The sequence below is a fragment of the Lissotriton vulgaris genome, chromosome 6 (genome assembly GCF_964263255.1).
Source record: "Lissotriton vulgaris chromosome 6, aLisVul1.2, whole genome shotgun sequence".
NCBI classification, from domain to species: Eukaryota; Metazoa; Chordata; class Amphibia; order Caudata; family Salamandridae; genus Lissotriton; species Lissotriton vulgaris.
In genome coordinates this window covers 173,327,519-173,349,576 of record NC_141694.1, presented here as the reverse complement: position 1 = coordinate 173,349,576, position 22,058 = coordinate 173,327,519, and the positions used below count along the sequence as shown (strand labels likewise).

Genomic DNA, 22,058 nt, shown 5'->3' with positions numbered 1-22,058 from the left:
TTCAGACATGGCCATATGCAAATCAGTCTGGCCCTGTGCCTCATGGGAACAGTTCCGCCCGAACTGCCAAGCCATGTCTTCCCTGGACCGGAATCAAGCTTCCCAGGACCCGTTCCTGGCATTACAGCCGTCTTCTGCCGGGCTTGCTTGACTCCAGTGGCAAAGTGAGCAAGGGACTAACGTCTGAGCATACCCTGCCAATTTAGGGCGAACAAAGAAAAACCATAGGTGGTGATGGACGGAGCATTAATAATACAAACACTCACCCCCAATCAACTGATCTGGGTTTAATCCATCACCGTTCTTTAGCTCACTCTGCCACCCCAGTTCAGACCTGGCCATATGCAAATCAGTCTGACTCTGTGCCTCATGGGAACAGTCCAGCCCGAACTGCCAAGCCATGTCTTCCCTAGACCGGAATCAAGCTTCCCAAGACCCTTTTCTGGCATTACAGCCGACTTCTGCCGGGCTTGCTTGACTCCAATGGCAAAGTCAGCAAGGGACTCACGTCTGAGCATACCCTGCCAACTTAGGGCGAACAAAGAAAAACCAAAGATGGTGATGGACGTAGCGTTGACAATACAAACACTCACCCCCAGTCAACTGGTCTGGGTTTAATCCATCACCGTTCTTTAGCTCACTCCACCACCCCAGTTCAGACATGGCCATATGCAAATCAATCTGACCCTGTGCCTCATGGGAACAGTCCAGCCCGAACTGCCAAGCCATGTCTTCCCTGGACCGGAATCAAGCTTCCCTGGACCGGTTTCTGGCATTACAGCCGTCTTCAGCCGGGCTTGCTTGACTCCAGTGGCAAAGTGAGCAAGGGACTCACGTCTGAGCATACCCTGCCAACTTAGGGCGAACAAAGAAAAACCAAAGGTGGATGGAGCGTTGACAATACAAACACTCACCCCCAGTCAACTGATCTGGGTTTAATCCATGACAGTTCTTTAGCTCACTCTGCAACCCTAGTGCAGACATGGCCATATGCAAAGGAACTTAACACGGCTTAACACTGCTTTGTAAACAAGGCACCCTTTCCCACTGTATTTAGCATGAAAGGGGAAGGTAATGGGTGTTGCGGTGGGCGTTTCACTGCAACACCCATTGATTTTGATGCTGGCCCTGTTTACAAGGGCAGCGTAAATAGGAGGCAGCACAAAAAAGAAAAGTTGGTCTTGAACATTGGAAAAGAGGAGAAATTTTGTATTTCTCCTTGTTTTTGCTGCTCCATGTGTGCTGTCCGGTGCAGCACACATAAAAACAGCAAATTACCTATGATAGTTTATGTGCAGGAAGGTCCCCCTTCCTGCACATAAACAATCATTTAAAATTCATGTTTTGCAACTTCAATGTGTGCTGCATTACGCATTTAAAGATTGATTATGTGCAGGTGAGTCAATCTTGACACCAACCTCTTGTTTGCCAGATCTAAAGGTGTACAGTCCTCCAGATCTACTGGTGTATAACCAAAAGACGTTGCCAGAAAAGTATCAGTTCTAATGGTAAGGGGAGGAGGTCCTCTGCATTTATCCAGAACATATATTCTTGACACAAACAAGTGATGTTAATGTTTTCAAAATCACTCCATTCTTCCAAGATTAGTCTTAGATGTATCATTTAATGGAAGAGCCAAATTTGAATGCTTGTCAAAAAGGGAACAAAATTGCTTGAACATTTCCTTAATCTGGAACTTCAGGAAAGCACAAGATTTCTATGACATGGTCTAGAACATGGCTGTGTTTGTCTCTTCTGAATACTTAACAGAATTTCAAGTGCTAATCTCAGCACCAGTATAATTGGAAGAAGAACCATCAATAATATGACTCTTAGGGGACATAGATGTATTTGTTTCTTTTTCAATCTCTCAGAGGCTGAAATCTCCAGAAAGAGCATCTTCAAAAAGCTGTGAAATGTCTTTGGCTGGGATAATGCTAGCTTTACTGGGATCAATAATTGAAGATGAGCACCAAGTACTACCACTACAGACCCATCCTTCTCCATCAGAAACTGATGAGTAAATGGCCGCTATGGAAATTAAATGCTTGAAACAGAGCTAATACTATCTTACGTTAATCTTTTTAAAACACACATTCCTTTTTTTTGTTAACTAATGAAAATTCGTTTAATCGATGACTGGGATTGGAATAAAAAGGGAAGAATCATAAACATTTCTTATTGTGGACCAACTGTGGTATAGTGTATCCTCATCTGCACACCCTTGGGTAAAATCGATGGGGCATATTATCAAGGACCGGTGTTAAAATTATCGCCGTTTTATCAGCAGGAAATTGTAGATAAAACGGCTATAATGGGCTTGATAATACGCCCTTGTTAAGTTTTCTGCTCAAAGGTGCATGTAAGTATCTCATATTGTGTCCCAGCATGCACCTCAAATGCGACCTACAACAAGGTTCTTTGCTCTTTTATAGGGGTAGAACGGCTTGCTAGCTCCACCATACCAAGGTCTACTGCAGACCATGCCACGCTTATGCTGTGCTTCTCGACGGCAGCCTAAGTGCACCAGGGTTCAAGGAAGAAACAAACAGGTACGATGCAGCTACGTCAGCTGATATTGTTTGCAGAGCAACTGAGTCCTGTTTGCACAAGCAATGTTGCCTCTAAGACGTACACAAAACAGGACACATTGGGTGTAGGTGAATGGATGAATGGAAAACCATTTGTAAAGCAAGAACAGCTGCTCACAAAGGAAGCACAGATATATCCCATGCAAGTAGGCAGGGCAAGATGAAGTTGTCTTTGTTTGGGGAGTTCAGGTCTCTAAATCCTGTCTGTATGAGGTGGACATGACTCCTAACATAATTACTAGACTGAGGATAGAGACACTGAGTTAATTAATCTAAATGACATTCTGTTGGCTGTTAGCAGTTAAGCCCAGTGCAAAAATGTGGATTCATTCAGATCCAACAGTAGAGGAAAGAAAGGTCAAGAAGCATTGAAATGATAATAACCTTAATGCAATTTCTCAAAGCTGCATGACATTTGTTAGACACTTAGCATGTTTGGAATACTTTGGATAGTTTGAGTATCATACAAAACTATCAATTGTGGGCACAGTTAAAATGCATGGTCACAATGTGTTAACTTACTGATAACCTAGGTGAATCTGTGTGAAATTGAGCAGGCTGTTAGCAAATTTGGCCCAATTTAGAGATTTCTTGTTTCAATGATATCTGATCTCACACGCTTGAGGTACGATCTATGTACTGCGCTGCTTAGCTTAAGGAAATCTGGGATAGGAATTCACAGGGGGTACAATTTGGGTGCCTGCACTGTGTTGTGGTATTTTTAAAACTTCACTGACATTTTAATAATTTGCGCCTTGCCTCACACTCACCGTTCCACCCCGAGCATCCGATCATTTGTTGTGGAGGGAGTTTCTCACTATTATTCAGACTTCCGGCGGAAGGGGGGAGCGGTCTAGTTGTCATCATGCTCCGTCCCCTTCTTAACACAGGGCTTCATTCGAGCAGCGGTCCACACGCTTGAGGTACAATCTATGTACCGCGCTGCTTAGCTTAAGAAAATCTGGGATAGGAATTCCCAGGGGGTACGATTTGGGTGCCTGCACTGTGTTGTGTTATTTTTAAAACTTAACTGACATTTTAATAATTTGCGCCTTGCCTCACACTCCCCGTTCCAGCCCGAGCTTCCGCGGTCGTTTTTAAATCACATTACTCCTGCCTATTGAACGAAATGCAGATAGCCGACTGTGAAGCCGTGCACTTTAAGGTTGCTGTGAGCCCACAGTGCTCTCTATCAGGTCTCTTAATTTATCGTCCCCTGGGCACAGCCACTAAATTCAAGGAAGCTCTCCCTGAGGTTGTTAGCGAGCTTGCAACAGGCTCGGCCAATTTCAGTATTTGTGGTGATCTCAATCTCCTCCTGGACCAGATCTAGGACAATGCCACTTTTATAGCAGACTTAGCTGCCCTCCAGTTGGATCAATTAGTCCCTGTACCACGCACTCAGCGGGATACCTGCTTGATCCAGTTTTTTCCAATCTTCATCCTATAACTATGGAACGTCCCACTCCCATGGGCTGAACTGACCACTTCCTGGTCAGATGGTTCGTCCCGCTCACCGAGCCCTCTAACAACGGAACCCCAAGATTGGTTTTTAAACGCCCCTGGCACAAACTGATGCTTGATGACTTTCATCACTTTCTTAATGCCAATCCTCTCGACAATCGGCTAGACTACGACCGGTTCTGCGAATGGATCATACGAGGTTTTGATGCCCTAATTCCGGCCAAATGGGTGAAAGGGCGCACCTCTACTTCCAATCCTATGTATAACAACTCCTTAACCATCTTGCGAAAAGCCTGTAAACAGGCGGAACGCGTTTGGAGGAAAGATTATGCATTGGAGAAAAAAAGGTATTACCTGGCAAAGGTTAAACTTTATCAAAGGGCGATCTGTAAAACATGTGCATCTTTCTATGCCATGGAGATTAGCTCCAGCCACAACCCCACTAAATGTATTTTTAAAATCCTTAAAGACCCCAGGACTAGGAAAGTGAATACCCCGGTTGTACCTTCCACGCTTCTATGTGACGAATTAGCAACCTTCTTCGTCAACAAGTACGTACCATTTATCTATCCTTTCCCGATCCCCACACCCCTGCGGCCTATGTCAGACCTAGTCTCCTTGTTGTCTACCACACCCCTTTCGGAGGCCAAATTTATTCGACTTAGTGGCAAAATTAGGTCGGGTTCCCCCCTGGACCCCCTGCAGCCATCACAATTTAAGGACTCCCTTTCCATCTTTTGGGAGCCCTTCTGCAATATAATCAACAATTCCCTCTTATCTGGGACTGTCCCGGCCTCCTGGAAGCATGCCTGGGTGTCTCCCATCCTGAAAAAACCCAACGCAGACCCCAATAAACCGGAGAACTTCCGACCAATATCCCTCCTGCCTTGGGTAGCAAAAATCGCTGAAGCTCCCATTAACAACGTACTAACTCAGTTTGTGAATAATAACAACATTCTAGATCCCTCCCAGAATGGGTTCAGAGCGGGCCATAGCACGGAAATTGCCCTCCTGGCCACTACCGAGCAATTGCGATCTCTCATGGACAAAGGTCAAAGTGCGGCGTTGATTTTGTTAGACCTCAGCGCCGCCTTTGATACGGTGTCCCATGAGATTCTACTTCGGAGGCTCAAGAAAGCAGGGATAGAGGGCTCAGCCTTAGACTGGCTTCGCTCATTCCTGACTAATAGATCCTTGTGAGTCTCGGTAGCCCCCTATTCCTCTCAGATCCACAGCATTGATAGGGGGTGCCTCAGGGCTCGGCCTTGAGCCCACTGCTCTTCAACTTATACGTCCAGCCTCTAGCTGCGGTCGTCAAGCTGTGGGACCTTACGATAGTCTCTTATGCTGACGACACGCAGCTAGTGGTCACCTTGGCGGATGGTTCTTCCCCCTCAGCCTCCAAATTCAAGGACGGCATGACGGCAGTGGCCGGTTGGATGCCAGCCAATTGACTACAGTTAAATGCCGGGAACACGGAGGTTCTGTTGGTGGGTTTCAACATCAACCTGTGGAATGAGCAGTGGTGGCCGTCAGCCCTAGGAGCAATTCCATCTCCTAAAAATGTAGTAAAAAACCTTGGGGTCATGATGGACTCTTCCCTTTCCTTTCAGGCCCACACTAAGCAGTTAGCCGCCTCATGTTTTGGCACCTTGCGAGGCCTGAGACCCATCCAAAAATATGTTGCCCCCTTGGTGCGCTAACTCATCGTGCAAGCCACCATCCTTTCACGCCTTGACTATTCGAGCTCCCTCCTTCTGGGGGTGAATAAGGCAGAAATAATGAGAATGCAGCGCATTCAAAATGCTGCTGCTAGAGCTTTGGTGGGCTTGCCGTGTTTTTGCTCGGCCTCCAGTACCATTCGTAAGCTGCATTGGCTTCCCATTGATAGACGCATCCACTTCAAGACACTTTGTCTTTCTTTTAAAATTCTGAAATGCTCAAGTCCTCCCTTGTTCAGCAACCTGATCTCCCATTATGTTCCATCTCGCCCTCTCCGCTCGGCAGAACTACATCTGGCAACGGTGCCCAGAATTAGGCTTTCCAGGACCGGTGGTCGGGCTTTCTGGTACCTTGCGCTTAAGCTCTGGAACTCCCTCCCCGTACATATCCGCGCCATCGACTGTCTGTCTTCTTTCAGGATAGCCATCAAAACTCTTTTGTTTCCTTCAACCTAGTTTATCTCCTGGCTGCTCTTTCTGTCTCTTTGTTGGGCTGGTCTTCATAGTTGTTGTGTCCTCCTGTGGCAGCGCCGGGACGCCCCTTTGCTGGGGCAGCTGTGCGCTTTACAAAACGGATAACATAACATAGCATAAGATGGCACAAAGTTAAAGGGGGGAGGGGGCAGCAAAAAAATATAATTTGTTAATAACTTTAGTGCAACCCCATCTAGCTCAATGACCTTTGGTAGACCCTTGGCATGTTAAACTTAATTTGATTTGTTGACCTACATGCAGATTGAAAAAAGGAGTGCTATTGCTACAAGGTGGGAGCAGTAAGACATCATTTACTAATATCTTTGGCACCCTTAGACAAAATATGTTAGGGATTTACATGTTTAGTTTTCTCTTTGCATGTAAGTTAAGCCTGGTGCACGGATGTCTGTTTTTTTCATATTTGACAAGAAGTAGTTTATATTGATGAATTTGCATGAAAGTAAATGTACTCGAATTGGGTTTAATTTGCAAACTGCATGATTGGTCACAAAAAAGATGTTGGTTGCCTACATCAAAGTACTGTTGCACATCATCAAATACTTCATGCCATAGTGGCTAGCCGTAAGGTGGTTTTGCTCACAGTGAAAGAACATGTAGAACAGGGGTTAGGCTGCAAATGTACATATGCATTATAATTCACCATCACACCTGACACCATCACAAGTAAACAATCTTACCTTTTCATCTAAAAAGAAATCAAAGTTACTATAATCCTATAGTTATCTGTGGTCGTATCAACTTAATATTTATTCAAAAAATATCTGAAGTATACTTATAAAACACAGTGAAAGATCAGTTAAATTTACGGAATATAGCTCACACATTGCCATTAGAGCCATAACTTCACACATAATGCAATGCTTATAGTCTCATTATATTTGTGGCAATTAATAGGAGCATTATTGCTTCAGTTCCTATGAGGCTGGGGTGCAAACAGTCAAGCACAATTAGTACCTATGAAATTGAGGTAGATCTAGCAAAGAGCTCACTACATGCTGAGCTCAACACTTAGCCCCAAATGGCAAGTAGTTCAGAGCGCGAAATGTAGGAATAGGCCTCTAAAAAAACAGTATTATAGATGCAGTCAGTCAAATTAGTCAAATGCTACCAGTTAGCTTCAAATGCTTGGAAGCTATGTTTACAAACAATCACTTATCAACTTTGGATAAATATATTTCCATGAAGAAACCCCCAAACAGTGTTCCCATACCACAAAATTCATGGCATTTTGATTCTTTGCTGGAGATTAAACTCCAAACAAATAAGATGAAATGTCCCCGGCAAAAGTAATATGGGGACGTACATGCCTATTTGGCACAAGACTCCATGTATAAGACAACTACTATTCACGTCAAAGACTGTTTTCATAACAAGCTTCTAGAGCAGCCGAACTCTTTAAAGCAGCTTTCAAGTTTGTTTAATCGTTCATCAATCCTGCCTTTCTAGCTTTAAACTACAATCTCAATCATTCTCTGAGAAAGTTACTCCCTGTTTCATCCACAAGGTTGACATTAAGTCCCTGTAGATCTATCTGTTATTCATCGCCCCTCAATATGGCCTGGTCCCACCTCAGACAAATTTAGCTCTTGCTTAAAGGAGGAGATCCTATCTTTCCTTAAGAAGAACCACATTAAGTTACCTGGTGATATGTGCCCAGTGACAAAACATTATCACGGTGCACTCTTAAGTCTGATTAACGGCATCCTATTACTGAATGACTAAAACATGTGGGTGGTCACACCTCTTCTAAAAAAGGTTAACTAGATACTACTACCTACTCCAACTATTGACCTACTACACTACTGAAGTAAGCCCACACATACACCAATGGTGGGTCAGATAGTATTTATTCTCCATTAGTCAAAACTGCTCCCAGGAAACTGACTGCCTAGAGCAGAGTCAATATTCATAGCTAAATATTCTGTTTCTATAGAGATGACAATGCCATACTGAAAGACTGTAATCATATAGACATAGAAGATAGATCATCCTAGATTATTACCACTACACTGTTATCTGTTTGGATGGATATGTAGTGAGTAAGGCTTGTCATAAAATAATGTTCAACAGTTGAATATACTGGACTACTAGATTAATTGAACATTGTTTTTGGTGCTTCTGATGTTTCTGCCGGTAAAATACTGTCACTCCGCATTTTTTACTCCGCATACTTTCACTCCTCATACCATTATAACGCAGGTACCTTTACTCCGCATTTTTTTATAACGCATGCCTTTATATATTATATGCTTTTATCTCGCATGCTTTTACGACGAAAATCATTGTAAAAGCATGATTGGTAAAAGTATATGTTTTAAGGTAAGTTTTAAGGTAAGTATATGGTTTTTTTGGGTTCAGGGGTATTTTAAGGGTGCGTTTGGGTTATGGGGTGCAGGGGTATTTAAGGGTTAAGGGGTACAGGGGTATTTTTAGGGTTCAGGGGTAGGTTTGCGTTTTGGGGTACAGGGGTATTTTTAGGGTTCAGGGGTTGATTTGGGTATTGGGGTACAGGGGTATTTTTAGGGTTCAAGGGTTGTTTTGGGTTTTGGGGTACAGGGGTATTTTTAGGGTTCAGGGGTTGTTTTGGGTTTTGGGGTACAGGGGTATTTTTAGGATTCAGGGGTTGTTTTGGGTTTTGGGGTTGAGGGGTATTTTTAGTGTTCAGGGGTTGTTTTGTGTTTTGGGGTACAGGGGTATTTTTAGGGTTGAGGTTGTTTTGGGTTTTGGGGTACAGGGGTATTTTTAGCGTTCAGGGGTTGTTTTGGGTTTGGGGGTACAGGGTTTTGAGGTACATGGGTAGTTTTAGGGTTCAGAGGTTGTTTTGGGTTACAGGGGTATTTTTAGGGTTCAGGGGTAGGTTTGGTTTTTGGGGTACAGGGGTATTTTTAGGGTTCAGGGGTTGTTTTGGGTTTTGGGGTACAGAGGTATTTTTGGGGTTCAGGGGTTGTTGTGGGTTTTGGGATACAGGGGTATTTTTAGGGTTCAGGGGTTGTTTGGGGTTTTGGGGTACAGGGGTATTTTTAGGGTTTAGGGGTTGTGTTGGGTTTTGGGGTACAGGGGTATTTTTAGGGTTCAGGGGTATGTTTGGGTTTTGGGGTACAGGGGTATTTTTAGGGTTCAGGGGTTGTTTTGGGTTTTGGGGTACAGGGGTATTTTTAGGGTCAGGATGGGTTAGTGTTTAAGGGTGCTGGGGTATTTAAAGGGACTAGGGTGGAATTAGTTTTTAGGGTGTTTATATATATATATATATATATATATATATATATATATATATATATATATATATATATATATATATATATATATATATATATATATATATATGCTCAACATACAAAGTCCATAACCCACGCTCTCAGGAAGCAACTCGGAGACACCAAAATGAAGCCAGTGCTGTTTAATCCACAACGCGTTTCGCCGACAAACGGCTTGATCACGTGAATTAGCGTTATCGTATCAGTGCCATATATCACAAATTGATGGAAATGAAAAGAGGACTGGTATGTCAAAACATTGTATAAATAAAGTTTCTCAATCATGTTCTGTCATTGAAACTAACTTGTACATTCTGTAACAGTGTATCAGAAATGTTGTATTACTTTACACAAAGAGTTAGCGTCAAAGTGAAACAAAGCAATAAACAGCGCAAACATAAATTATAATTCATTCATGTGTCAGCAACTTAATCGCAGCATTTTCCACAGTAAATAAACCTGTGGGTCCCCCTCCTAGTGCACAATAACCTCACCCTTTTTTTCAGCACGCCCAATGCGTGAAAAAACTCAAAGAGCTGCAAGCGGCAGAAACTTAATGTGTGCCTGCGCAATGGTACAAATACATTGAATAAACATGCAGTGATACTCAGGGTGGAATGTCAATAACCTCAACGAGGGAGGTGCGAGGAGGGAAATTATATTAATGGCAAGTGCCCAAGACCTACTCTCAATCAAGTTTTCAGTCCTGTAAATCTCCAAGTCTTAATAATGGCAGATCCATAACGCAAAGTTGCTCATGTGACAAGAACCGGATTAAGGGGGGGGTCCCGTGAGGTGAAGTGACGGTGAACTGGGCCCCTTATCTCGGTCCTAAAACAAAACAAATAAACAGAACCAATTAAAAACAGTTACATTTCAGTGGAAAGTTACATGAAGCTAAAAATAATCATCAGACAGATGAACAAGGCGAAAGAAGAAGAACACTACACTTTTTAGTCCTTTAGGTGTACGGCTAGCTCCTCATCCTGGTTAAGACCCCCAGGGGTCTTGGTTTGGAAGTCTATAATGAGTTTAGACTCCCTTTGGCGTAATTTCAATACCCTGTTGCCCCCTCTGGGATTCTTTCCTATCTGTTCCAAGATGAAAAAACTCAGATCCTTGACATTAGAGAAATGTTTATCTCTAAAATGTCGTGCTACTGGGTATTTGGGATCAAAATTACTGATGGCTCTAGTATGTTCCAGTATTCTTTTTTTGGCCATACATGTCGTACTGCCTATATACCATTTGTTGCATGTGCATGTGATGGCATATATCACAAAGGTCGAGCTGCATGTGAGAAAGGGTACAATCTTTTTCTGGACACCATTGTATTTCACTTCCTTTACAGATTTGCTATTAGCACAGGCTTTACAGTGCCCACATGGGAAAAAACCATCTAATCCCTGAATGTTACTGGGTGGGTACACTGTGATGTCACTGCGGACTAGCATATCCCGGATACTCCTCCCCCGTCTGTACGTTATACTGGGTCTAGGAGGTAGTTCTTTACCTATAACACTGTCCGTTTTGAGAATGTCCCAATTCTTGGCTACAATTCTCCTGATATCTTGGGAGTCTGTGCTGTAGGTTAGGATAAGTCTGGTAATGTCCCCAACTTCATCCTTGTCCTCAGTGCTATCTAAGAGGGTATCAGGTCTTTGGATATTATTAGCTCTATCCCTAGCTCTTTTAAGGACCCAATTAGGATAACCTCTCTCCTTGAATCTGTCAAGAATGATAACACTTTCTTCTAGGTATGCTGTTGCAGTGTTGCAGTTGCGTTTGGCCCTCAGCAGTTCTCAAACACGAGCCCATGGCAGAGCCACTAACCTGTCTGCCATGGGCTCGTGTTTTTCACCTAGCTTTGCCAATCTGTTCATGGGTAAACGGGAAAGGGATATTCGATCTGACCCCACTCTGCAACAGGAATTCAAAAAGGTATCGATGTGGCTGAGGTACATCGATGACCTTTTTATTGTATGGAAGGGCACCATTGAAGAAGCAGATAATTTCATAACGAAGTTAAACTGCAACTCCCTGAACATTGTTCTCAGTGGCTGTAAAAGCCATACGAACATTGAGTATCTAGATGTTAAAATCGAAATTGTGAACAATGAAATCCATACTTCACTTTTTCGCAAGGCAACTGCGGGCAACAGTGTGCTGCATGCCCTCAGCAGTCATCCGGACAAGTTGAAATGGAGCATTCCATTTGGAGAACTGCTGAGGGCCAAACGCAACTGCAACACTTCGGCAGCATACCTAGAAGAAAGTGTTATCATTCTTGACAGATTCAAGGAGAGAGGTTATCCTAATTGGGTCCTTAAAAGAGCTAGGGATAGAGCTAATAATATCCAAAGACCTGATACCCTCTTAGATAGCACTGAGGACAAGGATGAAGTTGGGGACATTACCAGACTTATCCTAACCTACAGCACAGACTCCCAAGATATCAGGAGAATTGTAGCCAAGAATTGGGACATTCTCAAAACGGACAGTGTTATAGGTAAAGAACTACCTCCTAGACCCAGTATAACGTACAGACGGGGGAGGAGTATCCGGGATATGCTAGTCCGCAGTGACATCACAGTGTACCCACCCAGTAACATTCAGGGATTAGATAGTTTTTTCCCATGTGGGCACTGTAAAGCCTGTGCTAATAGCAAATCTGTAAAGGAAGTGAAATACAATGGTGTCCAGAAAAAGATTGTACCCTTTCTCACATGCAGCTCGACCTTTGTGATATATGCCATCACATGAATATGCAACAAATGGTATATAGGCGGTACGACATGTATGGCCAAAAAAAGAATACTGGAACATACTAGAGCCATCAGTAATTTTGATCCCAAATACCCAGTAGCACGACATTTTAGAGATAAACATTTCTCTAATGTCAAGGATCTGAGTTTTTTCATCTTGGAACAGATAGGAAAGAATCCCAGAGGGGGCAACAGGGTATTGAAATTACGCCAAAGGGAGTCTAAACTCATTATAGACTTCCAAACCAAGACCCCTGGGGGTCTTAACCAGGATGAGGAGCTAGCCGTACACCTAAAGGACTAAAAAGTGTAGCGTTCTTCTTCTTTCGCCTTGTTCATCTGTCTGATGATTATTTTTAGCTTCATGTAACTTTCCACTGAAATGTAACTGTTTTTAATAGGTTCTGTTTATTTGTTTTGTTTTAGGACCGAGATAAGGGGCCCAGTTCACCGTCACTTCACCTCACGGGACCCCCCCCCCTTAATCCGGTTCTTGTCACATGAGCACCTTTGCGTTATGGATCTGCCATTATTAAGACTTGGAGATTTACAGGACTGAAAACTTGATTGAGAGTAGGTCTTGGGCACTTGCCATTAATATAATTTCCCTCCTCGCACCTCCCTCGTTGAGGTTATTGACATTCCACCCTGAGTATCACTGCATGTTTATTCAATGTATTTGTACCATTGCGCAGGCACACATTAAGTTTCTGCCGCTTGCAGCTCTTTGAGTTTTTTCACGCATTGGGCGTGCTGAAAAAAAGGGTGAGGTTATTGTGCACTAGGAGGGGGACCCACAGGTTTATTTACTGTGGAAAATGCTGCGATTCAGTTGCTGACACATGAATGAATTATAATTTATGTTTGCGCTGTTTATTGCTTTGTTTCACTTTGACGCTAACTCTTTGTGTAAACTAATACAACATTTCTGATACACTGTTACAGAATGTACAAGTTAGTTTCAATGACAGAACATGATTGAGAAACTTTATTTATACAATGTTTTGACATACCAGTCCTCTTTTCATTTCCATCAATTTGTGATATATGGCACTGATACGATAACGCTAATTCACGTGATCAAGCCGTTTGTCGGCGAAACGCGTTGTGGATTAAACAGCACTGGCTTCATTTTGGTGTCTCCGAGTTGCTTCCTGAGAGCGTGGGTTATGGACTTTGTATGTTGAGCATAATTTTGTCGGATGTACTCCGCCGACGTCCACGCCACCTTTCATGGGTCAAGGGACACGGAAGGAGTTCTGTTGCAAAACGAATATATATATATATATATATATATATATATATATATATATATGTGTATTATTAATATAGTTCTAAATATAATGTAATTTTAAAGAAATATTGCTTCATTTTATTTAAAAATATATATATATACGTGTATATATATATATATATTTATATATAAATATTTATATATATATTTTTAAAAATAAAGTACTTTTACAAAGTATATGACTTCACCACACATGCATTTCCGTTGTAATTGCATGCGGAGTGAAGTCATATGCGTTGTAAAAATTTGCGGAATTATGGCTTGAGGAGTAATGGTTTTTCCGGACTTAAAAATGCGGAGTGATGGTATGCGGGATTTTTTTAAGCGGAATGGAAAGATATATTCGTTTCTGCCCATTCAAGATGAGGACAATATTGGTTTAGCTTTCTTAGATCCCTCTGCTGCCTTTTGCCCCATTGTTCATGGGGATATATACGACTCATGGGGACTAGGGGGACTATATGACTCAGATCCCCAGCTAAAAGCTGGGGATCTGAGTTGTATAGTATTAAATTGGGTGGAGTCTTTTGTAACAGAGTGCTTCCAAACTCTGCCTCTTCCTATTCATAGGTATAACCTTTTCTACTATGCACTTTACTTGCAATAGAAATGTAGTGATTGGTCATTATCTTTGGTTCAACCTCCAGATTGTTTTAGAAAATTAACATAATGGTGAAAGTGCCAAGATAATTGGACTAATTATTTAATTATGAATTAAATCCCACAGTCTTTGAGTGAAGGTTTTATTGTATGCATATATGACAAAGGCTAAGAATACTTTAAAAATTAGATGTATCCACATCATGTAATTTATCAGACTTTAGCTTCCAGTGATATACTTTAAAATATCCCAAATGTAATGGGAATGTACATTTGATCCTAAAAAGATATGGAGCTGATTGAGAGTGCTTTTGACAATAAACCAAGACCTACATTTTATATGATAAGAGAGTTTACAAATCAACTCATGGATTTTCCGAGGTGGAAAGCCATAATTAGGGTGAAACTGTGGAAGCTGTAAAGGAAGTAATATTTCTTGTAAATAGTGAAGACCAGCGAAGCAAATTCTCAAAAATCTCTATGAAGATCAGGGAATAGAGATGTTGTTAAACATTTAAAAAGTCAAATTATGATGGACTAATGTTGCTATATTAACCTGATTGTTTATTATATTAATGAAAGTCACATCGCTGGTGTGGCAAGACTAATAGCAGAAAACAACTTTTGTGTCAGTTCTCTAATTTACTAAAAACTAACTTTTTGGGGAAAACAGCCTGTGTTGTGCAAAAATAGATGCCTGTAACATTGACTCATTGCAAAGAAAATAACTTTAATTAAAAAATGTTAAACCTAAGCTCATGAGATGATATTAGATGCAGTTTCCAACGGAACAAACTTTAGCCTACTAGAAAGATAATAGAAATGATGAAAAAATACATTACTTCGGATGTATGAAAGTTGAATTTATTATGAATTTTCAATACAATATTTGGAAAAAATGCTGACTGTTGATCTTTTCCTTCTTAAGAACACATTTCTTTACGGAATCACAACAATATTTTCGGTTCATAAAAAAGGAGTGACCATTGGGTGATGTAAAGGACCTAGGGCCTGTTATATTAAGACTGCAATTAAGAAATTGTTGATTGCATCAAACAACTATTTGCAATTTGCAATTTCTTAATAGGAATTTACTAAAAATGCATTTGGTAGAAGTGGATCCAATTTGCACACAGACTTCTGCCAATATGCAATGGCATTTTATGAACTACCCCGTGTGTTAATAGGGTGGGTCACAAAAAATACTGATTACGCATTAAATCATCTCTAACAGTACTCCACTGTCTTGATGGTAGAATCGAAAAATTGAGTTCAAAGTGTTGGAGCTGAGGGGGGACAGACACAGAGCGAAGTATTGCGGAAGAAGAGTGATGAGGTAATGAAGAGAGGTACTTAAATTACTTTATAATGTTTCACATAATGCCATTGCTTTAGGGAAAGCCCAACTCAGAAAATGGCAAACAATCAAAATACTGTCAACCGCCAATGGCCAAAAGTGGCTATCCAAAACCTCACTCTTTTTGCATGGGATGTATGTATATGCATGTACGAGTCAGTATTGGTGACATACCCTCTCCATCATACATCCACAGCTGGCTGTGGGTGGGACATAAAAACAATCTGTCCAGTTTGACATAATATAAGATACATATTGTGCCTTTATTTGCAAGAACATGGTTTCAAAATAAGAAATAAAGACTTACCATTTGTAACATATTTCGTGATGGTGGAATCACGTTTCTTCTTAAGGTGTTGATTGTGTCAATGATCTCTTTTTGAACATTTTCGTTGTGCGTGTCCAGCGCTCCTAAAAAATGCTGCAAGAAATAAATAACTTTATGAAAGTTAATCACCTAATGCAGGACACTCACACGAGATTTTAGTATACAATGGCAGTGTCTGTATGATAGGATCCCCGATTTTAAGATATGTTACGATGTGCGAGGAATATCTCTTGATCATTCTGTATAAGATGAAGATTAGGTCTGCAATATTAATAACTTAGTTAGATCATTTGGTTTTGCCAAAACTGTAAATATATGTAGCTTGTTCATATTAGTATACAGCTCTTCACATGAGACATTTAATATACAAAATAGGATGTTTTTACATTTTGAAGTACGCCAATAACTAATTGAGTTGGACAAGGGGTGCAAAAATAGTTTAGAGTTTAATTTGCTTTACAGAATGACATTTAATTGTTTTAATGCAATATTTTGGTTTTGTTAGTTCAGTATGTCAAAATAATTCTCATAAAAACAATAATTGCAGGGTCATGTTTGGTTAATGATGGTCGACCCTTATTATTATTGGGAAGGCCCTTCTCTAGTAAGCTCTCTTTGTTTGCTGCGATTTTTGGGAGGTTGGAGAAGGTTAGCCATTGATTATGTTTTATTCCGTTTAAATGTTGCAAGAGGTAGGCAGGGAAGGTGAAGATTAGAGCAAGTACAGTCACTGTTGATACTAGATGCTCTGTGGCCTGTACTATTATGGGCAACATTGGTTACCAAGAGCCAAATGCTTGCCAGATTTTAATATTATCTGCATGGGTTATGATTACCCCTGAAGAATCTAAGACTTTGCTTATGAGCGCCACAGTAATTAGCAACCCCTTCACAAACACCTATGGGTGCAGGGGCTGCAAATATAAGTATGTCAAAGTCTACCCGAGCCTGAAATTACCAGGTCAGATAAATCTGCATCTTTGGAGAGATTTGTACCTTTTTCCTAAGCCCACCAATGATTTCTGCCACTGAAGCGAGGACGTTCTTCAGGGAATTAGTGTGGAAGTCTGACCTATTGTAGGTTGGCATGTATCAAAGAAGGCAAAGGGGCTCAGGCAGATGTTGGTGTTAAGGGTAGTTGGACCTGGGCACCATAAGCATTGCAGTAGTGTCGTGATAGGATGCCCTGGGCTTAGGTGCTTGCTTTCTTCCATTCATCAGAGACATATTGTCATTTTGCTTTCAAATGTGCATGGATAAAGAAAGGAATCAAGAGAAATAGCAAGTGAGACACATTTTAATTTCAGGGCCTTTACCTGTGTCTGTGGAAGGTTAGCCCTGCCAGATCCAATAAATCTTTTGTTGGGTAATACTCAACATGAATTAAACTTCAAGTTATATCTGTGCTGGCTGCCTTGTGCAAGATTTTGCTTATGGGCTAGTGTGTGCCTGAGTGGGTAAGAAACGAAGGGACACATATACAAAAGTGATAGTTTGCGAAAACCAAATAGTGAATTTTTGTGATTCACTATTTGGTAATCATAAACATCAATTTACAAATGTGTCTTTTACACATTTTGTGATGCCCAGTGGGCCACAAATATACCTACCTCATGAATATTAATGAGGTAGATCGCAGTTTGCAAATCCATTGCGAATCTCTAACATCACAGGGAAGGTGGACTGCTGGGGTCAGCAGACCACCATGTCTGTGATTGCATTAAAATAAATATTTTTAAATGCAGTCCATTTTCCTTAAAGGAAAACGTGATGCGTTTAAAAAAAAAAACATATGAAAAGTTTTGTCATTTGTTTGCATTGATTGTTAGCTCTGGATGTTTATCCTGCACTGGAAGATCAGCTCAAACGGCACCATGCACAGCACAGGAGGGTCCTGCCTCTTTTTGTCACTCGAGTGGATGTTCTACTCAAGCAGCAGCTTCCTCAATGCGAACAGCAGTTTTCTCAACACAAGCGATGGCGGCCATCCATGAGTGCCAGTGTTGAGAAATCTCGCCAGGTGGTCGTCTGGAGTAAGATTTTACCCACTTGCACTCACAAATGAGCGCGGAGTAGAATTTTTTGTAGCTCAGTAGTCTACGCAGAGCATGGAGTGGGAAAAACTCAACAAACTCTGTAAGCTGAATTTCACGCCCAGGCCTAGGCTGTAGTCAAGTGGACCACTGCCTCCTCCTACAAAAATAGAATTACAAACATTCATAAAGGGGAAGGGGTCTCTTGAGGACAGCTTTCCCTTTGCAAAAGGGTTACCACCAACTTGAAGTAGGCTGTTAAATGTGAATGTTTTGCAACTGCCTTTTTGTCCCAAAACATTCAAACATACCACTGTGATTGGGTATTAGGAAGGGATGCCCTATACCTGCCCCTTCCTAAAACCAAATCACAAACCCAATTTGCAATTTGGTAATATGTTACCAAATCGCAAATAGAACTTTGTACATGTAAAAATGCCCTCTTCTGCGATTCAGCTCGTTTGTGACCACATAAAGCCTTTGTACATGTGGCCTGAAGTAGGGAGTTGGTGCAATACCTGGTATTGACCAATGCATTTTTCTGTGCCATACAACCTGGGTATATTTTCACCAGAGAGTTGAAGATAGTTATTGCCATCTCTGTGGCTTCATACGTTATTAGTCTCATTGTTTGGTCAACCATTTGGGCACAACGACAGGGACATGGTCTTGTGATACTGTGAGTTCTTTAATTAGTGCATCTCCATAATGTCACCATCTATATTGCAAATTTCACCACCAAATGTATGGTAGTATTTATGCATTCTTTTGTTTATAGGTAGAACAAGAAAAAGAGTTATTTTGCAAAAGGGTGCAATATTCAAAAACGAAGAGTGCTACCAAATCAAATGTAAAACATCAAGAAATTAATCCCCACCTCTGAGGACAAAGTCAATGTGGCACAAGTTGTTATAAAACTTGATACATTTATGACCAAAAGCACATAACTGCCCAGGTGCCTGCAATAGCCCAAGCACACCCACTCCCAGAACTATAGGAATAGAAAAGTGCTGAATGCTAGACAATATCTGGCTGCTTTATTACTGGCAGTGCTGTGGTGAAGGTAACTTTAATTTGCATGGGGGATCTACAGGAAAAAGCAATGACAAAGTAAAAGAAAAAATATCTCCAGTGTAAAAGAAAAGCATTGCACGGATCACCCTGGGAATTGTCACCTTGAGGCAAAAAGGCTCGAATTGAGTACCGTCGCCTATTTCTCTTGATGACATTAGTGCATTAATGCAATAGTGTCAAACCTTTAGGATGATGAGGAACGGTGTTTAAGGGTATATCTAGCGATCATGTGTAACCAGCCCAAGGATTGTTAATACAGCTTTGCAGCAGCAGACCTAATTTTTAAAATGATAACACTCAAAAGCATTTTACTGGAGTTTGCAACTAGTGAGTATTACTTGGTTTTATCCTTGACACCAAATGTACCTTTAAGCAACACATTGCCCAAAAAGCTGGCCTGGTACAAAGTATCTCTACTAAAAAAAGGGGAAAACATTTCTTCCAGAAAGTGACTTAAGAACAGTTCTTCAAGCCCTCATAATCTTGCATCCGGATGGTGGTAATGCCTTGCTTCATTGTGACCCTTCCTTAAAAGCAGCCGACATTCCTCAGCACATCTCATTCTAGGCCTGAAGAAAAATGCTACATCACCATCATCCTAATGTAAATCCATTGTTTTCCCTTAACAAAACAAGCTGCATGTACAAATTCACCACGATCAACACTCCCGCTTTTCTTGCAGACACGTTCACTATCTGTGGGCACACCTGCAGCAAATGCACCATTAGACTGAAGGATAATCTATGCACAACGCATTTCTAATCTATCAGGACCACCCAGCACTGCTTCAATTTACGTACGAGTTAAAGATACATCACTTAAAAGAACATTATATCATAATACAGTACTCTACACATCTGTTCCTCCAGTACAAAGCTTCTTCTCCAGTCACTTGATCGGCTTATGCTTGCCTTTAACCCTATATACTCTCTGCTGTATTTTGGCTAGATCTGTGACACAAATGCCACATAAAACTATGAATACAAATATTTGCTGGAAACCGTATCTTTTGTTTTTGTAGACTGGTCATGGGTGATTTGGTGGGCTTACCATATAAAGCATATCTTCCTAGTTGTGACTCAATCACTTCTACACTGCATATGCCCACTTACTATCATGTAAATTAAAGGTGTGTTTTCTATGATGTATGCAAGAGCCTTCCAAATTTAAAACATACCTGATTCTATAGTTTGGACACTGTAGACAGGATAAATAATGGTGATTTTGGTCCTATTAATTAGGTATTATACCTATCACATGCTTAAGAATGAAAAAACTTCCTAGTAACGTAAAGGAAAGTTTCAATTCGATTGAAGATACAGAGATGAGGATTAGGCTGTTCTCCCTTCACTTTAATGATATTCATTTTCCTCCAGCAGCCATTTTCAAGAAATCATTACATTACAAAACTACATTTCTCATGAACAGTTAGAGTAAAAAGAAACAGACAAAGCCCATCCATTCGCAACACAGTCCTAAGTACAATGCCTCGTTTAGCCTGTACATTTCCCTCTTTTTTCCCAACTGTTCATGGAAAATTTAGTTTTGTAATGTCATGCTTTCTTAAAAATGGCTGCCGGTGGAAAATGAATATCATTAAAGTGAAGAGGGAACAGCCTAATCCTCGCCTCTGGGTGGTGACATAGAATCACTCTCTCTATAGTTATACAAACAGTAGAGGCACTGTTAACACAATGGCTATTCTCATTTGTCCTAAGTAATTTTACAAATTCTTTAAGGATTTTCAGTTGACTTTCCATGGGCTGGAAAGTATATGTTGGAAGCATATTGAATTCTGCGGACTGGCAGATAAGACAGATAGGGCCTAATTACTGACCATGACATCATGCAATTTGCACATTGAATAAGACTAAATCAACTTTATCACCAGTTACTGACAGTGCTATTGTGAAAGCTATAGAGACAAACCTTCTCCGAATCTGGTTTTCTGTGTCATAAGAATATTGACTTTAGAATTACAGTGTCTCTTACATCTGTTTAGCATTTATCCCCCTCCCTCCACCTATGTTGATGTGTGAAAATGGCTTTATATTCCCAAATCTGGGTTTTTCACTTTCAAACTTTCAAGTTTCTTTCTTACATGTATGCAAAGTTGTTCTTGTACAGATATCAATATAGACAACTTGCAGGTTTACTATGACAAATGTATTTTCTATTGCACAATATTTAGCTATGACTTTAGCTGTAAATGTTCCACTATGAAAAGGATGACTATACACATGATGCAGAAAATCATGTACAGCAGTCAATCTGCTATGATATGTACTGGTGACTTAGTTAGAAAGAATGCATGAGAAAACTTGGTGAACCTTAAAACATATTTTTCCATGCATATATTTTAAATACTTCAGGATATATCACATTTGCAAATGGAACAGAATGGCTTAAGACAGAGCTTCTCACAGAAAAACATTTGTGAATTAGGCCTGACTATTCATGAGCAATTGACTTTAAACAGGATTAAGAAAGTTGCACTCATAGGACACACACTGGGCATCAAGTCCCAAGTATATATTCAACCTACATATATACGTCCTATGAAAGCCAAAGAATCATTAAAACTGATGTTATGATAAATATATGAATATTGACAAGAAATCCATAATAAAGCTGATGTTTACCTATATGACACCTGCTGCAGTCATCAATGATTTAGGCATGGGAAAGGGTTTTACTGTATTGACAGCAAATATTATTTTATCTTCTGTTGTTGCTGCAATACATTTTTACATGTGTACACTTTTATATTCTTAATTGTGACAGTTGATTTACATACCTGCCCAGTGGATTGCTGCAAACCAACAGCCAATAGTACAGTGACCATAACCAGCATGTCCATCTTTGAAAGAAACTATACAATTACAAATCAATCATTATAATTAAATATTATGCATTTTTAAATTGTTAAGATTTTTAAAATACTTACTAAAGAATGATATTGTTAATAAGATAAACACTAAATATACACAATAAATACTGGTTTAGACTTAAAGTTTGATAACAATCTAAGTAAGAGTGAAAATGTGTAAGGTAATTACAGTAATGAAGAGAACATACACAA

General features: G+C 40.6%; 1 protein-coding gene across 1 annotated transcript in view; it reads right to left on the bottom strand.

The window, feature by feature from the left end:
* Positions 1-21,836, bottom strand: part of LOC147706970 (cysteine-rich secretory protein 2-like) — a 104,044-nt gene extending 82,208 nt beyond the window's left edge. Inside the window, exons 1-2 of the mRNA XM_086925154.1 lie at positions 21,774-21,836; positions 15,849-15,962 (exon numbers count right to left, since the gene is read on the bottom strand). Of these exons, the coding sequence (XP_086781280.1) occupies positions 15,849-15,962; positions 21,774-21,836 (177 nt within the window). The remainder of the gene's footprint in view (positions 1-15,848; positions 15,963-21,773) is intronic.
* Positions 21,837-22,058: the final 222 nt, after the last annotated feature.